This window comes from Hippocampus comes, unplaced genomic scaffold (genome assembly GCF_001891065.2).
Source record: "Hippocampus comes isolate QL1 unplaced genomic scaffold, H_comes_QL1_v1.1 scaffold332, whole genome shotgun sequence".
In the NCBI taxonomy this organism is placed as follows: Eukaryota; Metazoa; Chordata; class Actinopteri; order Syngnathiformes; family Syngnathidae; genus Hippocampus; species Hippocampus comes.
In genome coordinates this window covers 36349-59702 of record NW_017805119.1, presented here as the reverse complement: position 1 = coordinate 59702, position 23354 = coordinate 36349, and the positions used below count along the sequence as shown (strand labels likewise).

The following is a 23354-nucleotide window of genomic DNA, read 5'->3' as shown; positions in this document are numbered from 1 at the left end:
AGAGAGAGAGAGAGAGAGAGAGAAAGAGAGAGAGAAAGAGAGAGAGAAAGAGAGAGAGAGAGAGAGCGCGAGGGAGCGAAAGAGAGAGAGGATTTTACAAATTAGTCCTTTAATACATATTAGTATTGAAAGTATTCACAAGTAAATTTCAGTTAAGGTATTTTACATATGCATTGCATTTAAAATAAACTTTCAGAAAATAAGGCCTATTTTTGGTACGCATTATATGGCTGCTGGTTTACGCCAAAAAAAATGCTTACTATTAATGTGAATGTGGAGGTCCTGCTGTATCAAAATTACTTGTCTTATCCCAGATATTAAGATTAAGATATCTTTATGTTAATATTCAAGTCAATTCTTCTTTTGCAAAAGTTCAACAATGAAATAACCTTTATCCGATTCAATTGGAGTTACCGCCTTCCCAAGACGTGACTCTTCTCTTTCATAAGTGTGGAAATGAAATCAGCATGATGATGTGTAAAAGTGTTTAATTTTTCTTGCCTGGCAAGATCAGCACCCCTGAACCTCTTATCCTAGAATCGCCACTGATAAGATAACAAGGACTCAAAGTTTTGAGACAAATATGGAATTGCAAACTCATCATCCACTTGTATGTTTTAAATTTGAATACCAGCCAGAACCTAGAAAGAGAAAGCAAGCAAAAGATACCTGTTTAAGTGTCTTCAGAACCATTGCTGAGTTAATGTAGAGAAGGAAGAGTATTCCTGGATTAACATACACTGGCCAGTCATATTCAGTGTTAAGGCTGAAGTCATACGGTGTTGAGCAATTTCCAGGTTTGATAATGTCCTTCAGACCAAAGAGCCTTGGTAGGAACAAAGAAAAAAGAAACTATGCAATGATCAGACTGATTGGTGACATGAGTAGATTGCCTTTTATTACTAATACTGGAGTACTGAGTATAGATTGAGATGCATCCATGCGACCACTTAGTCGTGGTCGGGTCGCAGTCACTTTGGCAGGAAAGCCCACACTTCTCTCTCCCCAGCAACATCATCCAGCTCTTCCGGGGGGAGTTTTAACTCCCATCTACAGCATAACTGTGACCATGTTCTGAGCAAAGCAGAGCACATTGAGTCTGAGCGGACCATATTCCACAATTCCATTCCTGAGGCAGCCGACCAGAGCTGTGGCTGCAAGTTGGTTGTGCCTGTATTGGTGGACATCAGCAATAAGTGATAATGTCAGTCCCATAAGGCCTTTTCGGGCCAATTCTAATCTAGAGGCATCTGATGGGTATCAGCTTTGGTGGATGCTGTGGCAAAAACTCAGCCATGGGAGGAGTTCTGTGATGCCATGGAGAAAGACTTCCTGACAACTTTGAGGGAATTGTGGTCTGCTGTCGAGCATCTCAGGAGGGGGAAGCAATGCACAATCAACACTGTGTATAATGAGGATCTGGTGCCACTTGACCTTGACTCGGCACGTTGTGAGTTGGAAGGAAGAATACTTGGAATACTTCTTCAATTCCACCAGCAAGCATTTCTTTGAGGAAGCATGGTCTCGGGACTTCGTGGCAGGCCCTCCTGTCTCTGGAGTTGAGGTCGTCAAGGTGGTTAAAAAATTCCTTTGTAGAGGGGCTCCAGGGGTGGATGAGATCCGCCCAGCGTTCCTAAAAGCTCTGGATATTATGTGACTGTCTTGGTTAACATATCTCTCTGTAATGTCGCATGGAGATTGAGGATAGTGCTTCTTGATTGGCGGACTGGGATGGTGATCCCCCTTTTGGAAAACAAAATCCTCCAACTACAGGGAGAACACACTCCTCAGCCTCCATAGCAGGGTCTATTCAGGGTGCTGGAGAGTCTCAGATTCTGGAGGAGATGTGTGGTCTCTATCCTGGCCAGGGAAGGGTGGAACAACTATACTTTCTCGTCAGGTCCTCGAGTCATGGTAGATGGCCCAACCCGTGTTTTGTGACTTCAGAGAAGAAATTCGATTGTGACTCTCAGGGTGTTCTGAGGGCGGTGCTTCGGGCTCATCTCAATCCACTAATTGCACATTCCTAAGTCTTTGTTCCTCGCTCCTCTGTTTACATGGTAACATCTCCCACTATAAATTGAACCTAAACAAATTGACTGTGAGGCGGGCGTGTAAAGCAGTCATCCATTGTGAAACCTTAATTTCATGTATTGATATAAAAAAAGATGATCATTGTCATTCCGGTTAGTCCGTAAATGAGCTGCCGTCATTATTTCAGGCCGGCCCAGTCTGTTCGAGTCGTCTGCAACAGCCAAACGGTGTGAAGAACAGACTTACTTGTACTACGTCACACACAGGCGACGCACACCTGACATGCAGCCAAATACCTAAGGAAAAAAAAATACTAAAACAGTGCTGTACACCTTTCAGTCCCACAGATCTCAGTGATGTGTCCCATATTTTTATTTCACCAATCACTACTTTGTACGTGTGTCTGTTGTTATTTCATTTTTTTGTTCTTTATTTGGTTGCGTGTCAGCTTGTGCAGCGCCTGTGTGTGATGTGGAAATTACCTTCTCAACACCAATTGGCTGTCGTCGTTGAGGGACGGAGTGGACTCAGTGGATTACCTTGTTGAAAATTAGGACTGTACAACATTCCCTGTGTGTAATCTTACCTTGCCCACAGACTGTGGGGTGGAAAAAGAACCTGGGCCAGGAGACACTGGTAGAGGTACAGACAAACAATGTGGCCAGCAGTGAAGAAGCCCACCATCACATAGAGAGTGTTGAAACCCAGGTGAGTAATTGGAAGGTGACATGCCCACCACGTGCAGACACCAATGAAAAGTAGGAAGTAGACGGCTGAGAAAGCAGATGGCAATGTGATTCCTAGAGAGAACAGAAGGAACGCCATTAAAAAAATAATAAATTTAAAATAAACACATTTTTTAAAATAAAGCTTCAAGATATCATTCTAGACATGAACATGTTGATACATGTTGTGTTGCCATCAAATACTTTTTCGGGGACCTGAATATGAGCCGAGAGCCTAAGCCCTCACATTTCACCTTGTTATTCCTTATTATTCATGTTTGTATACAGATACGTTTACTAATTTTGTTAGTGACATTTTTGTCCCATGCTTCGCTGACCATTGTTTGCCTCTGCAATGCTAGTAGGTGATGATGATGTGGTCATTTTTGGTATTGTAATTACGAGTTGCTTTCTGGTAGTTTTACAATGGGAAAGGGATACTTTTAAGGCCTCAGATATCTCATTTTAATTATTGCACAAACGACATTTGAAACAGCACAATCAAGAATTCCAACACAATACTTTTCCCGACTTCACTCAGAAGGTCCTCATGGAATAGTCATTTCTGATGGATTGCATTGACTAAAGTGTTGAAATACTTGAACTCAATACAACTCTGTGCTCTACTCAGCATTATGTCAAGTTTTCAAGTGAGGTAAATTATAACCGTCCAAAAGTCAGAGAGGAAAAAAATACACGTGTTCTGGTTTTCTCTGGCACTGCACATCATTCTACCGACTTTTTGGGATGTCCTCACCCATCTCCTTTTCCCATGTGTTCTTCACATGCATAGTTAATCAATGTCTGGAGTCCTACATCCAACTACAGTGAGTACTCGCTACTTCGTGATTCACTTATTGCGGATTCAGTGCATCGCGTTTTTTTTTCCCCAATGTACTGTATTCAGAAAAAAATTCCGAATGACTCAGAGGTTTTGTGTGTGGCTGTACGCATGATTGGTTCCCGGCACGACGTCGACCAATGACAGCATGAGTGGATTCATCCCGTGAGCTAATTGGCTGTGCATCTTCTGAGCTGATTGGCTGTGCATCTTCGCAGCCCCGCCCAGCACCTTGTGTCTAGTCACGTGGTTTACTCTCTGATCAATCCTCTTCTATTCCGTTGCTTGAATGTGGCATCTTGTATCATCCCATCCAATCTCAGTACATTTAATTCTCTTCACACCTCAAGTATTTTACATATTCCATACCATATCGGTATGAAAATTTCTATAATTGGGCTCAATTCTAATTTTGTTTTCCAAAAGGGAGCATTAGATTCCTTCTCAACAATGTTTGAATGTGATAATTACCAGTGCCCGAAATCAATTCAATGCTCTTCCACTTTGCTTCAGGTCTACAACACAATACGAGTGGGTGTATCCGCGCTTTTTCAGAATATACCCTTAGGTTAAGAAGGGCCTGTCCTCCTTTTATTTTAATCAGCTGAAGGGTGTAATACCTTATTCTAGGCTTCTTGCCTTCCCAAACAAATTATGCTATTAATCAAATACATTTAATAAATTGTGAATTTGGGATGGCCACCGGAAGTAATTCATTTTCACCATATTACTTCATAAAACCCTCATGGCTGTGTGGACCATTTGTATACTATCGCTCCTCATATTTTCATTAATGTTGTGGTATTTTTTTACGGACAAATACGCAACGCCCTTGGTTATTTTTAATCGCAAAATATATCAGCGTCTTCGCCCCCCGTGTTATTTGTAGTTCACTGTATGTGTGTGCCTTTTATCCAAGCTGATTGTAGATTCATGTCCGGAAAGCCATTCCGCAGGCCCTGTGACGAGTGAGTTTATCTATCCTCTGACTGGTTCAGCTCTGTGTGTGAGGCCAAATCTTGAATTATGATGGAAGATGATATAGGACCAGGATTGAAAATTCCCTTTCACTGCATACTTTTCAAGAAAAACTGGACATTATGAAGCTATTTCAACCAAGACTGCTTTGCATAGTTGCTTGTTTTCAATCGAGATTTTTTTTTGTTGTTTAGGGGGAGCAGTTTCATAGTACCGTATTTTCCGCACTAAAAGACGCACTGGATTATGAGGCGCACCTTCAATGAATGGCTATTTTGTAAATTTTTTTCATACATTTGGACGCTTCGCATTATAAGGAGCAATCTACAATGCCTCCACTAGATGGTGCTACGCTCCTTCCATTCAACTCGAGAGGCGTCTGTTCAACTTGAGAGGCGATCATGACCGCCTCTGGAAAACGTAAATTAACTATTACTGTACTTAAATGAAACTACGAAAATTGAAAATAAAGCATCAAAACAGAATATCAAGCGAGGAATTCACAAAATCAATTCTATATCCCCCCTACAGAATTTATTTTTTGATTTCCTCGCTTGATTTTCTTCGTGGTTTCATTGAAGTAATAATTAATTTACGTTTTTCGGAGGCGTCAATGAACGCCTCTCGAGTGGAACGGAAGAGAAGGCACAGAGACGGACAAAGACGTACAGTACCTGTATTTGTTGAGACTGTGAAAACCATTAATAAAGTCTGCGTTTAAAAAAAATAATAAAACCACAACCACAGCGCTCCTTTTTTTAACAAATACAGGTGCGTCTTTGTCCGTCTCCGTGCCTTCTTTTCTTCCGGTCAACTCGAGAGGCGTTCATTGACGCCTCCGAAAAACGTAAACTAACGATTACTTCAATGAAACTACAAAAATTGAAAATAATACATCAAAACTGAAAAGCAAGCGAGGATCTCACAAAATAAATTCTATAGCCCCCCCCCCCCCTACAGAATTTATTTTTTGATTTCCTCGCTTGATTTTCTTCGTGGTTTCATTGAAGTAATAATTAATTTACGTTTTTCGGAGGTGGTCTTGAACGCCTCTCGAGTCGAACGGAAGAAGGCACGGAGACAGACAAAGACGTACCTGTATTTGTTGACTGTTTTAAAAAGTTAACACCACAGCTCTCCTTTTTTCGGAGCTGCGGCAAAAACTTATTTAATAAAGCAGCGACACAGTTCACTGAACCAACAGCAAGTTATAACATTGGAAGCATGTCTCCAGGAAGGAGCCATCTTGGAGTTGATGTATTAGCGTAATGACCATACAAAAGACGCACCAGATTTTAAGGCGCTCGGTGAGCTTTTAAGAAAATTGAAGACTTTTTGGTGCGCCCTATAGTGCGAAAATACGGTAGTTATGTATAAGTTACCCGACACAGACAGGGAGGATTCTCAGCATTGGCATCTCTGGTGATTTCTAATGTATGTTATTTATTTATTGAAGCTTTCATATTGATAAAAAATGAATTGTGAAGTATAATATTGTACTGTAGAGGTTTGCAGTTCTTGAGGTGATGTATTGGAAGATAAGGGTCAACTGTTTTTTTTTCCCCTTTTGGTAATATCCTCAAATAAATGAAATGCTTTTCTTTAATACCACGCATCGGTCTCTTTTGTATCGGTGCATATGGGTGAGAGTGCTTGCAAGAGAGAGTATACAGACAATTATCTGCGAATCTGCTAATGTGTTTTTATAAACAGTTTTGTCATAAGCTCTGCAGTGTGAACGTAGCCATAATTATATAGTCGGGTTTTTTTGGGGGTGAGGGGGTACATATTGTCATATATTACGATATTAAGAGGTGGATTAGTTCACCAAATACTTCTTTACATTAATGTACTTCAATAAACAGACCCAAATTATGCATATTGAGAGTAAAGACACAAATAACAATTCGTCATTCACTTGAAATGAACTGCAAATTGCAGTTTGTAAATCTGTGTGTTGCTGACACCATTAACAATGAGACCATCTTAGTCTGGCCAAGTATATTTGACATGTTTGTGTGTGGAATTTTCGTGGCCAATTGGAAAACCACCTAATGTGGGTGGAAGATGAAGGAGAGGTGGAAAGCGGGTTCATCGGCAAAAAGAGAAGAGGAAAAGCACAGACCCTCAATGTAGGGACTTGTTGCGTGTTGTACTTTAACATGGAGTAGCTTCAATGGCCCACTCCTCCCTTATAAACTTCCTCTATCACGCACTCTTTTCAGATACTTAATACTCAGGTATTTGCAAAAGAGTAGAAATATGCCTCTGGTCATGAGTGAGTTAGCATAAACTAATTCGAACATTGTTCCTTCTCTTAGCATCTTGCTGTTTTTGTGCGAGTGTGACGGCGAATGCAGGCAGGACCTACCAGCCAAAGCGAGTAGGCTAACTGCAAAGATTCTCCAAAGGTCCAGCAGTACTTTATAGACTACAGCCTTTAAACGCTCAGCCAGTTGCTTGGCTAAGGTTGCAGTAGAAAACTCCTGAGTGGTGTCACCAGAAAATGATGCTTCATCATCTTCATCCTCTGATTCTTGATCAATTTCACCCTCACCATCTGTTTGTTCTTCTTCTTCTTGGATCTATGTTCAAAGTCGGGGAAAGAGGGAGGGTATTTATTAATTGTATTTTTAAAAAAATAGAAGAAAGCGGTGGGGGACATTAAGTCGAACAGGACACTATTTCACACCTGGGCATTATATAGCCCGCAGGCTATATCTGACCAGTTCACACTTCTCTGACAAGCCCTCTGAAGCTTATCAGGACGCCAAAATAAAACACAAAAATAAGTTCTCTCTTGGTCATTGCTGAGATTCTGGAAAAAGTACCCGAAAGTTCCTTCAACTGGAGCCACACTAAAATACCAGTTGAAGAAAACAACCTGCCTTTTTGCTTCCAGTCCATCCATCCATCCATCAATGCAATACAACCCTGGACAGTTTTCCAAAATGTTTAAATTGATGTTTTGCAGATTCAAATAATGTATATAAACCCCTTGTCTGAGAGGGGAACAAATTGTAGAAGATTGCAGTCTATCACATATGTAGAATTCTAAAGAGGCCAGTCACTGCATAAAAGCTGTTTTGTTTGATTGTTGTCTCTGATATTGTGCTGTGCCCTCTTTATGGCACAGCTGTCATCTACCTGTTTGTGGCGTAGTGGCGTGAAGGCTACTTCACAGATGTGTTGTGCTATGAAATGACACACTCATCCTATATGACACAGTGTCCGGACTGTGAAGGAGTTGGTCAGGAAGGTATCCACTGTACATCTGTAGAAGTTGCTGAGCATTTTGGGTGTAATTCCAAATGTTCTTAGCTTCCTCAAGAAGTGCAATCTTTGTTGAGCCTTTATGATGATGTGTTGTGTTTTGTGGGTCCATGTGAGGTAATCTCTGATGTGAGTACTGAGAAGTCTTCACCTGAGTCCCACCGATGACAGGGGTGCGAGCTGCTATTTTTTTTCACCTTGAGATCGTCATTTCTTTAGTCTTAACAGCATTTAATGGGAGATTATTTTCATAGCACCAAGACATCAGCTGAGCCACCTCATTCTTAAAGGCCAGTGTTACCCAATCGAGGGTCCGTGCAAAGGTTCTGTGATGATAAGATCTTTTTAAAAAGATTGTAGGACACTTATGGAACTAGGATCATCTTACTCAAATGTGACAGACCTTCATCTACATAAACCACAGCGGTAACAAGAGTATGTGTTCTTTAATTTCATGTTTCACGAGTGTAATTCATTGTATTTCAATACGAGATTCTACTCCTACTCCCATTTGTGGGGTCCAGAACCCCAGTAAGGTTGAGAATCACTACTGTCGGCTGTTTCTTTTTTTGTCATGATATGAGCAATCTTGATGATTTTAGTGTCATCCTGGAAGAGATGCAGTCAGAGGGTGTACAGGAGAGGGCTGAGCACACAGCCCTGGGGAATCCCTGTGCTCACTCTACTTGCGCCTGATGCCTGCATGCCAAATCAGACTTTCAATTAGAGAGTAAATTCACCACCCATGTGCAGGGGGGGTGGGGGGTTAGTCAGAGGCTAAACTGCTTCTCAGAAAGCCAGTTTGGGATTACTGTGTTGAATGCTGAGCTGTAGTCAGCTGTAGCGCAGAGCAATTTCCCGGAGTCTTCACGGAGACTTCAGAGTTGTCTACCGCTGATGAAGCTTCTGTGAGAGAAGCGAAACGTCCTTTTTTGTTTTTTGTTTTTTACCCACAGGTACAGATGACAACTGACGGAACCCTTTCTACTATGTATCCAATGGTGAAACTGAAATGAAACCGCACTGCAGATTTTAATAAAGCCTGTGCTTCTTTGAATTTTCGTCGAGCAAAGCCCGCTGTAATGCCACTGATTTTATGCTTTAGTGTGGCTGTAAGCTGTAGTTTCAACATGCAACAGACAAACACACTCATTCTGCGTCAATGCAACGTGAATTGCAAAACTGAAAAACCATTGTCACTAAGGTTTTACCAAGTCCTGTCACATCCCGAGTTTTTATTAATGTTCCAAAATCCCAAATGTTATTTTGAGAACAGTTTCTGTGGTAAAATCCCATGATAACAACTTACTGTTGTAATATTGGCTGCAGCCAGTATTTCTCTGTTTGTGACCAATCTTCTACAAAGGATGATGGTTAACAAAGAAATCCCACACAGCATCAGGTCGGGACTCAGAAGGCGCAATACAGTCCAAGGATCCTTCAGTGGAAGCCTGAAGAAAAGACGTTAATTTCTTCACATTGTGTCGTCAAATATTTGATTTTAAGATACACTATATGTAACATACAAAATCAATAATATTCTCATTCATTTGACACACACACACACACACACACACACACACACACACACACACACACACACACACACACACACACACAGAAAAACAATACTTTCCAACAACGATGTAACGTCCTGTCAATGGGCTTACATTTCTGTGTTTTCAAGTCAAGTCAAGTCAAGCTTTCTTGTCAAATATGCTCTATGTGCAACATACAGCACAGCTAAAATTACTTTCCTCTCTCAACCACAGTGCAAACATGCAGTGCATTGAAACACACACAGCTAAAATATAAGGGCAGCAAAACTGAACTGCCCATGTAACAATGCATGCTATGCTATTCTATGTGTAAACCGCAATTTGGCAAGGAAAGGGACAATGGGTTGCAAACAGCAAAAATCTGTGTTTAATTGATGGCCATTAATTTCTTTTTTTGTAACCCTCAAAATTCTTGGAAAAAAGTTAGATAAACCTCCAATGAACCTTTCTATGAGAAACAGAAAAAAATTTGAATTAAAATCTTGTTTTTTAAATATTATTTAAAACTTTGCGGGAAAAATCTGGGAATAGGTGAATCTGCAGGTGCTGAACAACTGGTGCTAAAAGGGCTCCACTCTGTACTGTGCATTTGTGTTCTACGGAAGTAACAGACAATCAATTACAAAAAAAAATATATATATATATATATATATATATATATATATGGAGAGGGAGAGAGCAAGAGAGCGAGAGAGCGAGAGAGAGAGATTTTTTTTTTTTTTAATGCTGACATACCTGGACAGCCCTATATGGGTGGTTATGATATCCACGTGCGAACAGTTATCACCAATAGCAATGTTGAGAGGAGGGTAGGTGTATAATACTGTCTGGAAGCAAACATGAGCAAGTATAAAAAGTAGACTGGTCCAAAATATTGCTCTGATGAAATGTCCTGTATTTCCTAAAAGATAAAAACAAAGCAGAAAGAGTGTGTAAATATTTAATAGAAGAATAAGGACACCAGCGGGTCCCTCCACCATGTTGAGGTGGTCCTGCCAGGACCAGCTTTTGACCTGCATATTTACAATACAATAAGTTTTCATATTTAGTGTCGTTATACTTACTGTATTATTAACGGGTCAAAAAATTTTTTTCTCATTGAAACAAAATTTTTAAAAATTAAAGAAAAAAAAGAATCGCTGCTACCGTTAAAACCTTTGGCGAACATCTAGCAAATATCCCCACAACCGTTTGGGAACTTGCAGTTTGGTTTTGCAGTGTAGCGCTGGGCAACTTGACTTTAACAATGTTCAGAACAATCAACTCCTTGATTACTTGGGTATTTCTCGTAGGAAGAACAATAATTTCCGTTCATGTCGTCTGTTTCTTAATGGGAGTTTTCAGTCCTGTGTTGCGCATAGAGGAACATTTGCTCCTACAAGTCTGTCCGTTTTAAATTCTGAAGAAGCATTCTGGTTGTGCAACTAGCTTTGGTGTCAACAGCCTTTAAAATTACTTTTCAGCAGACTGTTTGCATTGTCGATTGTCCCGCTGCTCATTGCCATTGTGATGAAGTTATTTGGTGAAATGCCTCAGCGCTGTGTGGCAATGCACTGTTCACATTCAGTCAAACGGTTGGTTGAGTGGCCAGAAGAAAAAAAATAGGGCACCTAAGTGAACCAGAAAATTGGAACGATACAGTTTCATTCTCACAAAGCGAATGAATTTTATCCCGGTGTCGACGAGCATTCTTTGTTTCCAATTAGAAGACATCTGTTTTTTTCAACCAGATTTGCAAAAAAGGAAGGTGTTATAATCAATGAATAACTCTGGCTGTTTATGAAAACATTCGATTCAGTTCAATACGTGTACATGGATGTAATCCTGTACAAAAACATTCAATGTCTAATGGTTTGCAACTAACAATGCTGCTGATACAATGTGTGGAACGGCCGACAAAGCAACCTTAGCAGTGACAATGGAGGACACCAACCCACTATAACGTGTGCTCTCAGTGCTAGCGAGAACACATGAACCAAGTAGGTTATCCCATCGTGGGTAATTTACAGCTCGGCACAGCATCGAATTGCAAACACTAACACTAGGCTAATAACCAACAATTGTACGGCCATAAACTAAAGATCCATGTAGCAACCTGCTTTTCAGTTTCATTCAGGAAATGTATGAAGGGGATATAAAATCAACATGAGTGATGGAAACACCTATTTTATTATTCTTGTAAATGACTGTTGGCGTATATGCAATACAACATCGCCCTTAACCGTTTCACGAACAGCGGTTACTACAGTAGACAGTTTACTGCATAGGTGTCAAACTCAGGTCCTGGAGGGCCGCTGTGCTGCATGTTTTCCAAGTTTCCCTGTTGCAACACACCTGATTCAAATTATCATATCATCAGCAAGCTCTGCGGAAGCCTGACATTGAACCTGTTCATTTGAATCAGGTGTGCTGCAACAGGGAGACTTGGAAAACATGCAGGACAGCGGCCCTCCGGGACCTGAGTTTGACACCTATGGTTTACTGTATTATCAGATTACAGGGTGCATGAAAGGGTTAACTTGGCGAATGAGGGGTAGGATATTTGTGAGTTCCCTTGAACTTCAACCTACTCCTTTTGACTTTCATTTGTAACCTTATTTTGTAATTTTTCTATTCTGTTTTAAACATGATGCTCAATTAAGATATCCTTTATTGTCCCACACTGGGGAAATTTACAGTCTACAGCAGCAAAATTGGGGGGTAGAAAGAAGAAAAAAAAAACCAAAGTGTTTTCATGCACAAAATAAATGTTTCGGAAGAGAGAGAATAAAGTCAATCAATTAAAATAAATACTCTCAATGGAAAAAATGTGCAGGCTCAAGATGTAACAATGATCGGTAATCAAAAAGAATTGGAGAGAGACAATTGAAGTGAATTTAGAGAGTGGCGCAAGATTCACACCCCAAGTACTCTAGTAGTCTAACCATCAACATCCGAGATGCCCTTACCTTCTCCTCCATCAAACCTGACCTTAAAACCAAGTTCTTCAACCGAGCCTTCTCCACCTAACCTCAGCCTTGCCCTACCACATCCGCTTCTCTTTATTTTCCCCCTTCCTATATTCATTTTTCTGTCTAATTTGTTTTTACTGTCATACAGTATGATTTATTTTTTTTCTTTAACAAGTTTAACAAGCATCATTTCAGACATGTCACGTGTCTCAGTAACAACGTTCCCGGATTGCAGCTGATCCTGGCAGCCTCCCAACCTCCTCCTTCTGACACCCGCGGAGATGTTCCATGAACTTTTTAGATTCAATCGAGCTTCCTTGCTTTGTTTGTCTGCTTTGTTTTGTGTCCGTGTGTCCTTTATGTTTGCTGAATCACAATCGCAATTACTTGCTGTTCGCAATCGGCAGTTTAAACGTGGGCAAAATTTATGAAGTTAAACCTTGCAATTGCAGTGGTGTCTACGCTTAGTTCTGTTTTGTTGGAGTGCTGCCATTTAATGTTTGTCCGGCTGCACCAGAAAGTTTGAATGATGATTTGAGTTAGGGCTAGAGGTAGTGCTTGTGGAGGCTCTCAGTCGTACAGGAAAGTTCCATCGTAGAAAGGGTTCTGTCAGTCGTCATCTGTACCTGTGGGTAAAAAACAAAAAACAAAAAAAAAAAAACAACAAAAAACAAAAAAGGACGTTTCGCTTTTTTTTTATTTTATTTTATTTTTTTTTTGTTTTTTACCCACAGGTACAGATGACGACTGACAGAACCCTTTCTACGATGGCTAGAGGTAATGGTATCGGCGCTTTGCTTCCGGGTTTGACTGCTGGGATTTGTAGTCCTTTTGTTAGGTTCCACTTGTATGGTTTCTCATTATATTTAGACTATGAATCTTGATGACATTAGAAATAAATTTTATTTCATATAAAACATCAAAGGTAATAATCATGACAATGAGAATACATCATGCTAAAATTAATGGGATAAAATCATGATAGATACTGCGATTGATAAAATTATTTTTAAGATGAAGGTATTAAGTTGTTGAATTCATGTCTATTATATACATTATTTACATTGTGATGCATGGAAATAGGTACATTAGTTTTGTTGTATTCATTCTTACTTTTAGGTTATTACCTGCTGTGTGCGTCAATAAATGATCAAAGACTACATAGCGAGTAATCCTTCCATGCTGAGTGATGATCCCTATTCAGAAGGCTGTGAAAAAAACAGAAATAACTGAACCAGTAGTTTTAATATTTGTGTCTCCAGTTAGTCCAAAATGCTGCTGTTCGCCTCTTGACTGGTACTCCTAAGAGCAAACACATAACTCGTTCTTTGACGTATCTTCATTGGCTCCGTGTACATTTTAGTTAATTTTTTTCAAATTCTATTTTTTGTTTTCACATTTTTAAATGGGACTTGCTCCTTCAGGTGCGTAGGACCTGCCTGGTACCTTAGGTCAGCAGACCAGAGGCTATTGGAGGTACCGAGAACTAGACGAAGGCTCAGGAGAGATTGAGCCTTTTTCGCTGCCGGTCCCTCTCTCCTCCCGCTAAATATTAGGCACGCCCCCGTAGGGCCAATCTTTAAAACGCATATTTATTCTTCTGCTTTTGACACAGCATTAGACTTTGTTTTGCTTTTACTCTTTTATGCTTTTTACTGTCTTCATTGTTAATTTATTGTTTTAACCATGTTTGTTGTTGTACGGGTTAAGGCAAAATGAGCTGACACATTTGTAGGTTAAATAAAAGGCAAATAAAGTAAATAAACAAAAAACTGTTTTTATTTTCGACAAGTACATATAATGCAATTTTTTTCATATAATGCCATTTTGCTTTGTTTCTTTTTCAGTTGTGGCCATGAATTGAGCATCGCGCTTTCATTGTGGAAACTTTTATCAAAAACAAATGAATCTGTAACTGCAAGACAACGAGCGTTCCGTTTGCACTTCAATCTTGGTAGACATGATCCCATACCAACTCGAAACACGATCTTGTTATGGGTTACCAACTTCAGAGCTACTGGATCCGCATTGAAACGAAATTCAACTGGCCGACCTCGCACCGCCAGAATTCCACTGAATTTTTCAAACATAATCAAACAGAATGGCATTGTATGTACTTTTTGAAAAGAAAAACATTTTTGTTTCTTTACATTATTTGACTTTTATTTAACCTACAAATGTCTCAGATCCTTTTGCCTGACCCTGTATAACTTATTTTTGCTCCAATTACAGCACTATGTAAGCAGTAGTAGTTGTTTTAAAGTACTCTATGAATACAGTTGAGTCGTAATAGTTTTTTTTTTGTTTTTTTTAAATATATAAAATTTCATGTGCTAAAAAATAAAAAAATAAAAAAAAAGTTACATTTTATCTAACTTGAATAGAAAATGATGGTGTTAAAACATGTCTTTTCTCATTTGGACATGCAGGCTTGCTCATTCACAGGTGGTCTCACCTTTGATGGTGTGTTTGTTGGGACACAGAAACCACGGCAGCAACAAGAGGTACACAAAGTATACCAGGGACAGTACATTGTAGCGAAGAAGACAAGCTGCAAAAAGAACAAATTAGTTGGGTTACTCACCAGCATCATTGCAATCAATACATCACAAGGATAAAAGGTATTTGCATAAAGAATGGGTCTGCGCTATTCACGAGGCATACGAGCCGAGCAGGCCTGTGAATAGCCATAAAATCGGAAATTGATTCTTGGGTAATTGATTCATCATTATGAAATGCATTGGAAACAAAATATTAACGTATTTTTCTTAAAACAAAAACATTCTTGAAAAAGTGGGAATAAGCATTTTCCATGATAAATGGGGGAATCCCCTGGAATAAACAAAACATATAAACATATATTTTCTAAAAACATTGGAAAAAAATGTTCCAACAGATTAATATGTGGGTTCTGAACCACAAGTATGTGGTGGTCCACTGTACACAGTTACTTATTTATAAGGCGTAGAAAAAAAAGTACCGTAGTGTGTTTCTGGTAACCCGACCGACCGAGAATTTCTACGTCGAAAAAGAACTTTACGGTCGGCATTTTTTTCAAACAACCCTCTACATTTTTGTGTAGAGGGTTTACATCGGTGCAAACTCTCGCGATATTCACGTTGAGCGCGTGCGTCGTTTGCCCTGTCGTCTGTCAACAACATTGAAACATGGCGGCGGCCGCGATCTCCGACGACAGTTTAAACCGCGTTTTCTGTGTTACAGTCGCATGCTTGCACCGTAATGTTAAGAAAATAGCATCCATTGATGTATCGAAAAAATTCAGCGAAGTATTTGATGAACACCATGGGCCGAGTAAAAGCCGAGGGCGGCGGCAGAGGCGGCAACGCGACCCCGCCCCCCGAGTCCGGAGCGGAGAGAAAACTAAATAGGTGCCGGCCGCGGAACGGCGTGTTCAATGTCTTCTTGTTTTATGTTTTATGGTTATTTTGTTTAAATTTTTGATATGGTGAAAGAAAATTTATAAATGAAAAAAAAAAAAAAAAAACTTTGCCCGACCTACTGACCCTATGCTGAAATTTCATGTTACCGGAAACACACTATCTTTTTTGTTTGGTCTAAGGGTAATCAAAGCTGACAACCCACGGAAATTCCCTTCCTTAACAATTTGTCCGGATTTCCATTATTTATTTATTTATTTTTGGGTCATGAAAATTACCACGAGATGGCTATCACAGCATATTATGTAATACGATTAAAAAAAAATATATGCATATTGTTCACTTGCACAGCAATCATTACTCTGTAACTATCACTGTTAATAAAAAAATGGGTTCAATATTTTTTGTGATATTTTATTTGTTTGTTTATGGAACATATAGACAGATAACAGAAATTTGGTATGAAGTGAAAGGGAAGTACAAAAACCTTAAAAAAAGAAAACTGACATTTTGCACAGTTTGTGTTCAAAGGAAGTAGTAAAAAAAATGTATCTAGTCCTACCCCTTGTTCTTGGTATATTTTAACTTGTTAAAATGACAACAGATCAATCATGTTTGTAGAGTGTATCCCAAAAAGAAAAGGAAAAAAGTCAAGTTTGCAACTGCACTTAGGTACACCTAATGCATAGTGTACATATGGCTACAACATACGGTTGAGACAGGTGCTACGTAAGCACACCCTCTCGCACAGTGGCTTCAAACTCGCGGCCCGCGGGCCAAATGCAGGACACTAGTTTGCGGCCCCTGCCTTGTTATGACAGTTTAATGTTAGTGCGGTCCACGCAAGTTTGATATGAAGGCTGTGTCTGTTAGCACTACCTCCGTGCTAAATAGTTAAGTCTGTCTCATTCGAAGGCCAACAGCTTCGGAGCACCTGGACTGTAGCGGCAATGTGACCGTGCCCACAGTGTCCCACACCAGCTTGAATACACGTGTAAACCACAGATGTAAACAACCTGCCCCTGCTGCTGAATACACATATAAACAGATAAACAACACGCTAGCGTGGCTGTCATCGGAGCTGGGTGTTCCGAAGCACCAGATCTTACGTTACACATGCACAAGAACGGGGGAAATGAGTCCTAAGATGCTAACACGGAGCTAGCACTACTACATCTACACAAACGAAGTTTTATTTGTATGTGTCCATGGTAGCGCTAGCTCCATGCTAGCCATTAGCTGAACTTTTCAGACTTTCATTTTTTTATGTATTTTATATTAAACGGGGGTGGCCCAGTGGTCCAGTGGTTAGCGTGTCATGCTTAATCTGTTTGGGACCAACAGGTGGCTCTGTAGGGCTCATGAGTAGGTTCTCTGTTAAAAGGACTCCTGGCCCGCCCACTCAGTGTCGGGTCATTGTTTCTGTTGTAGTCACTGCTTCTGTTGGTTAGTGTTTGTGCGTTACTGACATGGATTTTTGTAGTGATGTGCCCGACTGTGCCGAGGCTCCGATGCGTGTGCCGAGTAAACCGGAAGAAAATCTGTGAAGCGCGCATCGAGGCATGTGTCGATTATGCTTGTGGCCACGCCCGATGCCTCGGAACGCGCGTTGCTCCGCCCGAAGCTTCGCGAGATGGGATTCCTACGTCACCGCCAACAAATAGTTTCGCGGGTGATTTGAAATAAAACGGCGCACCGGGACGACAATGAGCTGACAGGTGACACTGACTAGAGCAGGGGCCTCAATTATTGCTTCATGAGGCTTCATTTTCCCATCACTAGATTTTTGTTTGTAGTTTTGTCATGTCATGTTTTTTGCTTATGCCATGGGGTTTTGTTTGTTACTTTGGTTTCTTGTTGTTTTCAGGACTTTGATTGTTTTGGATTGAGATTTTTTTCGTGTTTGAGTAATACACTTTGTCAAGTTCAACCTGCTCCTCCCTCCTGACTGCTTTTTGGGGTCCTCCACTACCACACTTCGTGACACACTCTTTCTATTTCAATTGAAGTTTTTTTTTAAGTTTAGTGATTATGTATTTATGTCAAATCATGTTTTAAAATGTATTCAATTCGTTTTCCACAGTTGTCAGAAGCTGTTTCAGATTTTCTCCAGAGCAGTAGAAACTAGTGACACTTTAAAGTAGTTTTGAAACGCAGCAGATATCATTGATATACAATATGAATAGTTTTGGGCCCATCACAGATGCTTGAGGAAGGTTGCATTACATGTTCTTTAATATTTTTTACTAATGTCATATCAATATTAAAACAATCCATCCATCCCTTTTCTAATCCACTGATCCTCATGAGGGTCGTGGGCATGCTGGAGCCTATCCCACCTGTTTTCGGGCAGCAGGCGAGGTACAGACTGAATTGGTTGCCAGCCCATCGCAGGGCACACATGGACAAATCACAACCATCTGTGTTCACACTCACGTCTAGGGAAGATTTTGAGTGCTCCATTGACCTGACATGCATGTTTTTGGAATGTGAGAGGAAACCGGAGTACCCACAGAAAATCCACAAAGGCACATGGAGAACATCAATCTCCACACAGGAAGGCCGGAATCAAACCCTGCACCTCTGCACTGTGAGGCCAGCGTGGTAACTCGTCGACCACCGCGCTGCCACTTTTTATAATATATATTAAAAAAATAAAAGAATGTATTCCTCCTGCTGATATTGTTTCTATGACGCAATATCGGAATTTTGCCGGGAGTGAAACGTTTTTTATCGGGCCACCCCTAATTTGAACTAATTTAACACATTGCCAGTGATTTTTATGATTGCAGTTTTAAAGGCCCTGGGAAAACTGCCCTGATGTATTCACAATGAGTAAAACATTGCTGTGCAGTCAAAAATATTTTCTAAATATTGTGAAGGCAGCATATCGAGACATCATGTTGTTGATCTTAACTTTAAATGTCAAATCTTAAGTAGTTTCAGAAATTCACAAATGAAACATTTCTATGTCATTTCTATGTCTATGTGGCCAACAAGTACCAGGAGGAATGGGAAAAAGTACAAGAAGCTGTGGCAGTGAGTATAACAACTGACATGTCGACCTTAGTGAACATATTTGGCGTTGACCTGTCACTACACTTCACACTTATGTTCATTAGTGTTGGGGGTGCAATACTTTCCACAGAGTCACACTGCTAATAATTTGGCCCAGGTCAAAAGGGGCATGACTGGGCCATAACCAATAAAGTAAAGTGTCTTGTGAGTGACGCAGCGGCAAACATGACAGCATCTGCTTGACACCTCCAAATTCGCCAATCAATTTGGTGGTCCTCGCACACACAGCCATCAGAAAGGTAGGCACATTATCACATATTTTCGTTCAAGCACTACAGCCGCCAAGAAGAGGCTCGCTCAGGTGCAGCGACAGATGGGACAGTCAAGTCTGAAACTCACCAATGAGGTACCAACACCCTGGAACGGTACATATGAAATGCTATCAAGGCTCCAAGATGAGAAGGAACCAGTGTGGGTATTTCTGACCTCCCTGAAGATGGATTTGACTCACTTACAGCTGGTGAGTTCACCATCATAAGATAAACACTTCTACTGCTTGCCCCATTCAATCAAGCTACAGTGGAGTTGTCTTAAGAGAGGTGAGTGTCAGGTTCAAAGGTCAACCTTATGATGAAAATGCTCTATATTGCACTTGTGCAATCACGCTTCCACCTTGAACACACAGGCAGCCATACAACTAGAGTACACGAATGCCTGAAGCGTGGAGTCACAAACAATGCTTCCAGTCTGGAGTCTATGAGTGTGTTAACCTGAGCAACACTTTTTGACGCAAATTCAAATCACTTGGGTTAGTTCCGCAGTTCCTCCAGGTACAGTGAGGCTGTAACCAGACTGCGGTCTAAGTGTGCGCATGTTATCGGGCGCACAAACGAGGCCCAGCCCGGATCATCATCACAGCTCTCCGCAACCACATCTGGCATGTTATTCATGATTATTTGTTTGTTTTTGGAAATTGTACAAAAAATGCCAATTTTGTTGTTGTTTTTTTAGATGACCTGTGGCAGCACTTGGGTGATGACTTGGAAGAGATGCAACTGCAGATGCAATGTATGAAGTGCAGCGGTATTGAGCAGAGGGGAATATTGGACGGACTGAAGATTCTCTGGTAGATTGGAAGAGACAGCAGACTATCTATCCCAACCTTTTCCTGCTAGCCAAAGAGTTCCCGTGCACGCTGGCATTATGACTGCCATGTGAGTGCGTGTTCTCCATGGCAGGAGAAATCGCTTGCAAGAAATGCAACAAATTTAATACAATGGATTTTTTTTTTTTAATACACATTTGTAAAGACACACACATACTCATTCCCATCATTTTCACTTGATCTTCACACTATGATACATGTTCACGTTATATACAGACATGGAATAATATAATGGAAAGACAAAAATAAGACCAAACACTTGATATTATTGTCTACACTAGGTCAGTGTTTTTCAATCTTTTTTGAGCCAAGGCACATTTCTTTCATTGAAAAAAAATCACATGGCACATCACCACCTGAAAATGTGAAAAAAGCTTATTTTAACAATTGTTATATTGTTTAGAGGTGTCAAATTATCACGTTAATTGCAATTAATAATTACAGAACATTTAGCGCATTCTTCTTTTTAATCGTGTTAATCTAAATTTTAATCTCTAACTTTATTGTTTCTGTAGGTGGGTTGCCTTTTTCTAATAGCCCTTTTTATGTGTTGGCTTCCTGTGTTCGAGTTGTTGAGGGTGGGGAAACAACTGTCAGTCACAGCCTGAAGCGGACATTGATTGGCTGCCATTATGTTGGGGCTTGTTTAGCCAAAGCTGATAGGCTGCTATTGGAGTTGGGTGGGCATAGTAAGCAGCGGTGAGGAGTGGAGCGGTGAAAATGGAGCAGGATGTGAGAGTTCTGGGCACAATGAATGGAAAATTTACATTCCAAAAACGCCCTGACCACACAATTGCTAAATGTAGAGTGTTGTGCCTAATTTGTAAGAAGGAGTTTGCGTACCACCGAAGCAGCTCAAATTTAGCCTCCCACATCAATCCAAAGTGCCCAGTCGCGAGTGCAGCCACAGCTAACGTTAGCACCGAAAGTGTTAGCAATATAGCGAGCGAGCCATACATAGCAAAGCTCTTCGGCAAACTACACTCGAGAACACCCCACGTACGAGGCATAGTTGATGTGTCCTCTGGAGACTACTAGAAGTGATTGATGTTTATTTCAGTACTTTTGGTTGGTCATGATGAACGGTGTTATTTCTGAAGTGCTAACTTACAGCTGTGTGATATAAGGGTCTGTTTTATTTATTTTTTATTATCTGAAGCAAGTTCAGTGTTGAAAGCTTGTATTGCTCAGAAAATTGTTCTTACTGTTTTTGATATGTTCACCTAAGCACTTTCTAAGGACCTGATGTTCTATTTTATTTTTAGTTTGTAATTCTTTGGAGATTTACAAAACAAACAAATCAGTGATATTCCTCCTCGTGGTCGAAACTAAACGTTGCAGGTCGGACTTTGACTCGTCTCAAATACAGCAGAAAGTAAATGGCTCGGACTGCATCTGTCCAAGTCTGCTGAAAAACAATAAAATACTTTATAATGCCACTTTTTCTTTTATCTTTTGATCTGCCTCAATAGTGTAGGGAATTCAAAATGAAAATAGGGGGTTTCTCAGTCATTTTTAGATGAGTCTAATATAGATTAATTAGATTAATTAATTACAGACCTCGTTCATTAATTGCACAATTGTTTTTAATCGCTTGACAGCACTACTATTGTTACTATAAGCATTTTTTAACATTGAAAATTAACGCAATATTATAGCACATTGAATAGGAATCAAATCAATATCAATCCAATGTTTGGTACATTCGTTTTAATGGCAAGTAAAATATAGAACTTTAACTTGCTCAGGGTCTGATTTTTTTCTGTGTGACAGACGGTTCTTTTTCTCCCGGTCGTTTGCGCTCTCCCGCAATAATGTACCAATCCCTTAGCCCATCTTGAGTCTTTGTATAATTCCAACATCATTCAAATGACTTCTGCTGAATGTGTCGCTTGAGGTAGTCCAGCTTCCATTTAGTCCGTATTTTTCCATCGGAAAATTTGCAGACAACTTAAGCTTTGCTGCATGTTATGCAGAGCAGACCTTTCTTACTCGAAAAAGAAAATATCTCACCCAGTTTCACTGCTTGTTCTTCTATTTGCACATAGTCCGATAGCCATTCCAACTTAAAAGAGCCAGAGTTCATTTTTATTTTGGTTTGAGGAGTGGACGTATCACGTTCACTGCCCGGTCGTTTCGCAATCATAAAGGATTAGCATTAGCGTCACTTATCGCCGCCACACTGTTATTGTTATGGAGCAGAGAACCTGTGCAAGTACTGTTAATGCTGTGATTGGCTGCATAGTGTCATTGCATCGAATCGTGTGATTGGCTGGACAGCTGTCACTCACTGAATTATACAGATACAGAAAAAAAAGTTGCATATCTAATTGATTTGCAGTGTGTTCACTGCGCTAAATAGGTTTTCTTGTGCGCTGAGAGTGTGCGACCAGTGCGCAGTTGCGCAGCTTAGAGGGAACATCGGTGCCGTTGAATCTCTGGTAAACGTAAATGTAAATGAAAGATACCTTTCATTGTATTGCCTCGCGTTGGAAACTTTGCTTGTCTCAAAGCAGAAGGCAATTTCCTAGCTGCTGCTGCTGCTCCCCCAAAGAGTACATGATTACTCTTCCAGGCGATCGACCGCACAGGCATACATATTGTATAATTTCCCGCGGCACAACTGACAATATCTCGCGGCACAGGGTTTCAAAAACACTGCACTCGGTCATCAAATCAGTGTGAGATCAGTCTGTCAAGTTGCAGGGATTCCAGCAGGTGTCAGTATTCAGTGACATAGTATCAAACACAGTATCAACACAGTGCGATACTGGTTCCTCATAGTATGAAAAGAAGGCAGATGCAAACATGGAAAAAAAGAGGGAAATACTATACAAGGCTATGAGCAAGTAGCGAGAACGTGGAATGTCTAGAAAAATCAAGCACTTGGTATGAGTCGTGACCAAGGCAGAATAATCCGACAGCCAGTTGTCTGAGTGGCGGAGTACATATAGGCAGCTGATGAACAAGGAGTGATTCGCAACAGGTGCGGCTCATGAGGGAACCCCCACACTCCTGCCGGAGACTGAAAAAAGCCACACAAACAGGACAGGATCATGACAGCGAGTCAACTTTTGCTTCTGCAATGACAAGCACTGGTGCACTTCCACCGCCCTGATTTTAATGGGGCAGGGGGGGCTGCTTTGATTGGCTGGGAGTTGGCTGCATTCCATCCCAAAATGACACATGCCCAACGCCTTATGCCCAATTCTTCTAGTGAAAAATCTAGCAAAATACCAAAAGCAGAGATGAAAGTGGACTTTTCTGAAAATTCCGGAAAAAATAAATAAATAAATAAATAAATAAATGTGTGTGTGTGTTTTTCACTGTAGCAAATTTGATCTCAGATGTAAACACACACACACACACACACACACACACACACACACACACACACACACACACACACACA

The 23354-nt window shown here is 40.4% G+C and overlaps 1 protein-coding gene and 1 long non-coding RNA gene across 8 annotated transcripts in view; both read right to left on the bottom strand.

The window, feature by feature from the left end:
- The window catches only part of piezo1 (piezo type mechanosensitive ion channel component 1 (Er blood group)), a 135513-nt gene that overhangs the window by 107418 nt on the left and 4741 nt on the right, over window positions 1-23354 (bottom strand). For 5 of the 7 annotated variants that reach the window (XR_002167733.1, XM_019865749.1, XM_019865747.1 and 2 more), the window contains 6 exons: window positions 14817-14912; window positions 10146-10311; window positions 9161-9302; window positions 6950-7163; window positions 2621-2834; window positions 670-826 (listed from right to left, as the gene is read on the bottom strand). Coding sequence is in view for 6 of the 7 variants with exons in the window: in XM_019865749.1 (XP_019721308.1) it covers window positions 670-826; window positions 2621-2834; window positions 6950-7163; window positions 9161-9302; window positions 10146-10311; window positions 14817-14912 (989 nt within the window). In the remaining variant the exon portion in view is untranslated. Of the gene's footprint in view, window positions 1-669; window positions 827-2620; window positions 2835-6949; window positions 7164-9160; window positions 9303-10145; window positions 10312-14816; window positions 14913-23354 lie in introns of those variants that run through there. The other 2 variants (XM_019865745.1, XM_019865746.1) reach the window with 2 other exon arrangements.
- LOC109513351 (uncharacterized) lies at window positions 10629-12913 on the bottom strand. Its single transcript, XR_002167734.1, has 3 exons — window positions 12876-12913; window positions 12389-12394; window positions 10629-10809 (listed from the first exon to the last, which is right to left on the bottom strand). It is a non-coding gene; the product is annotated as an uncharacterized LOC109513351 (long non-coding RNA).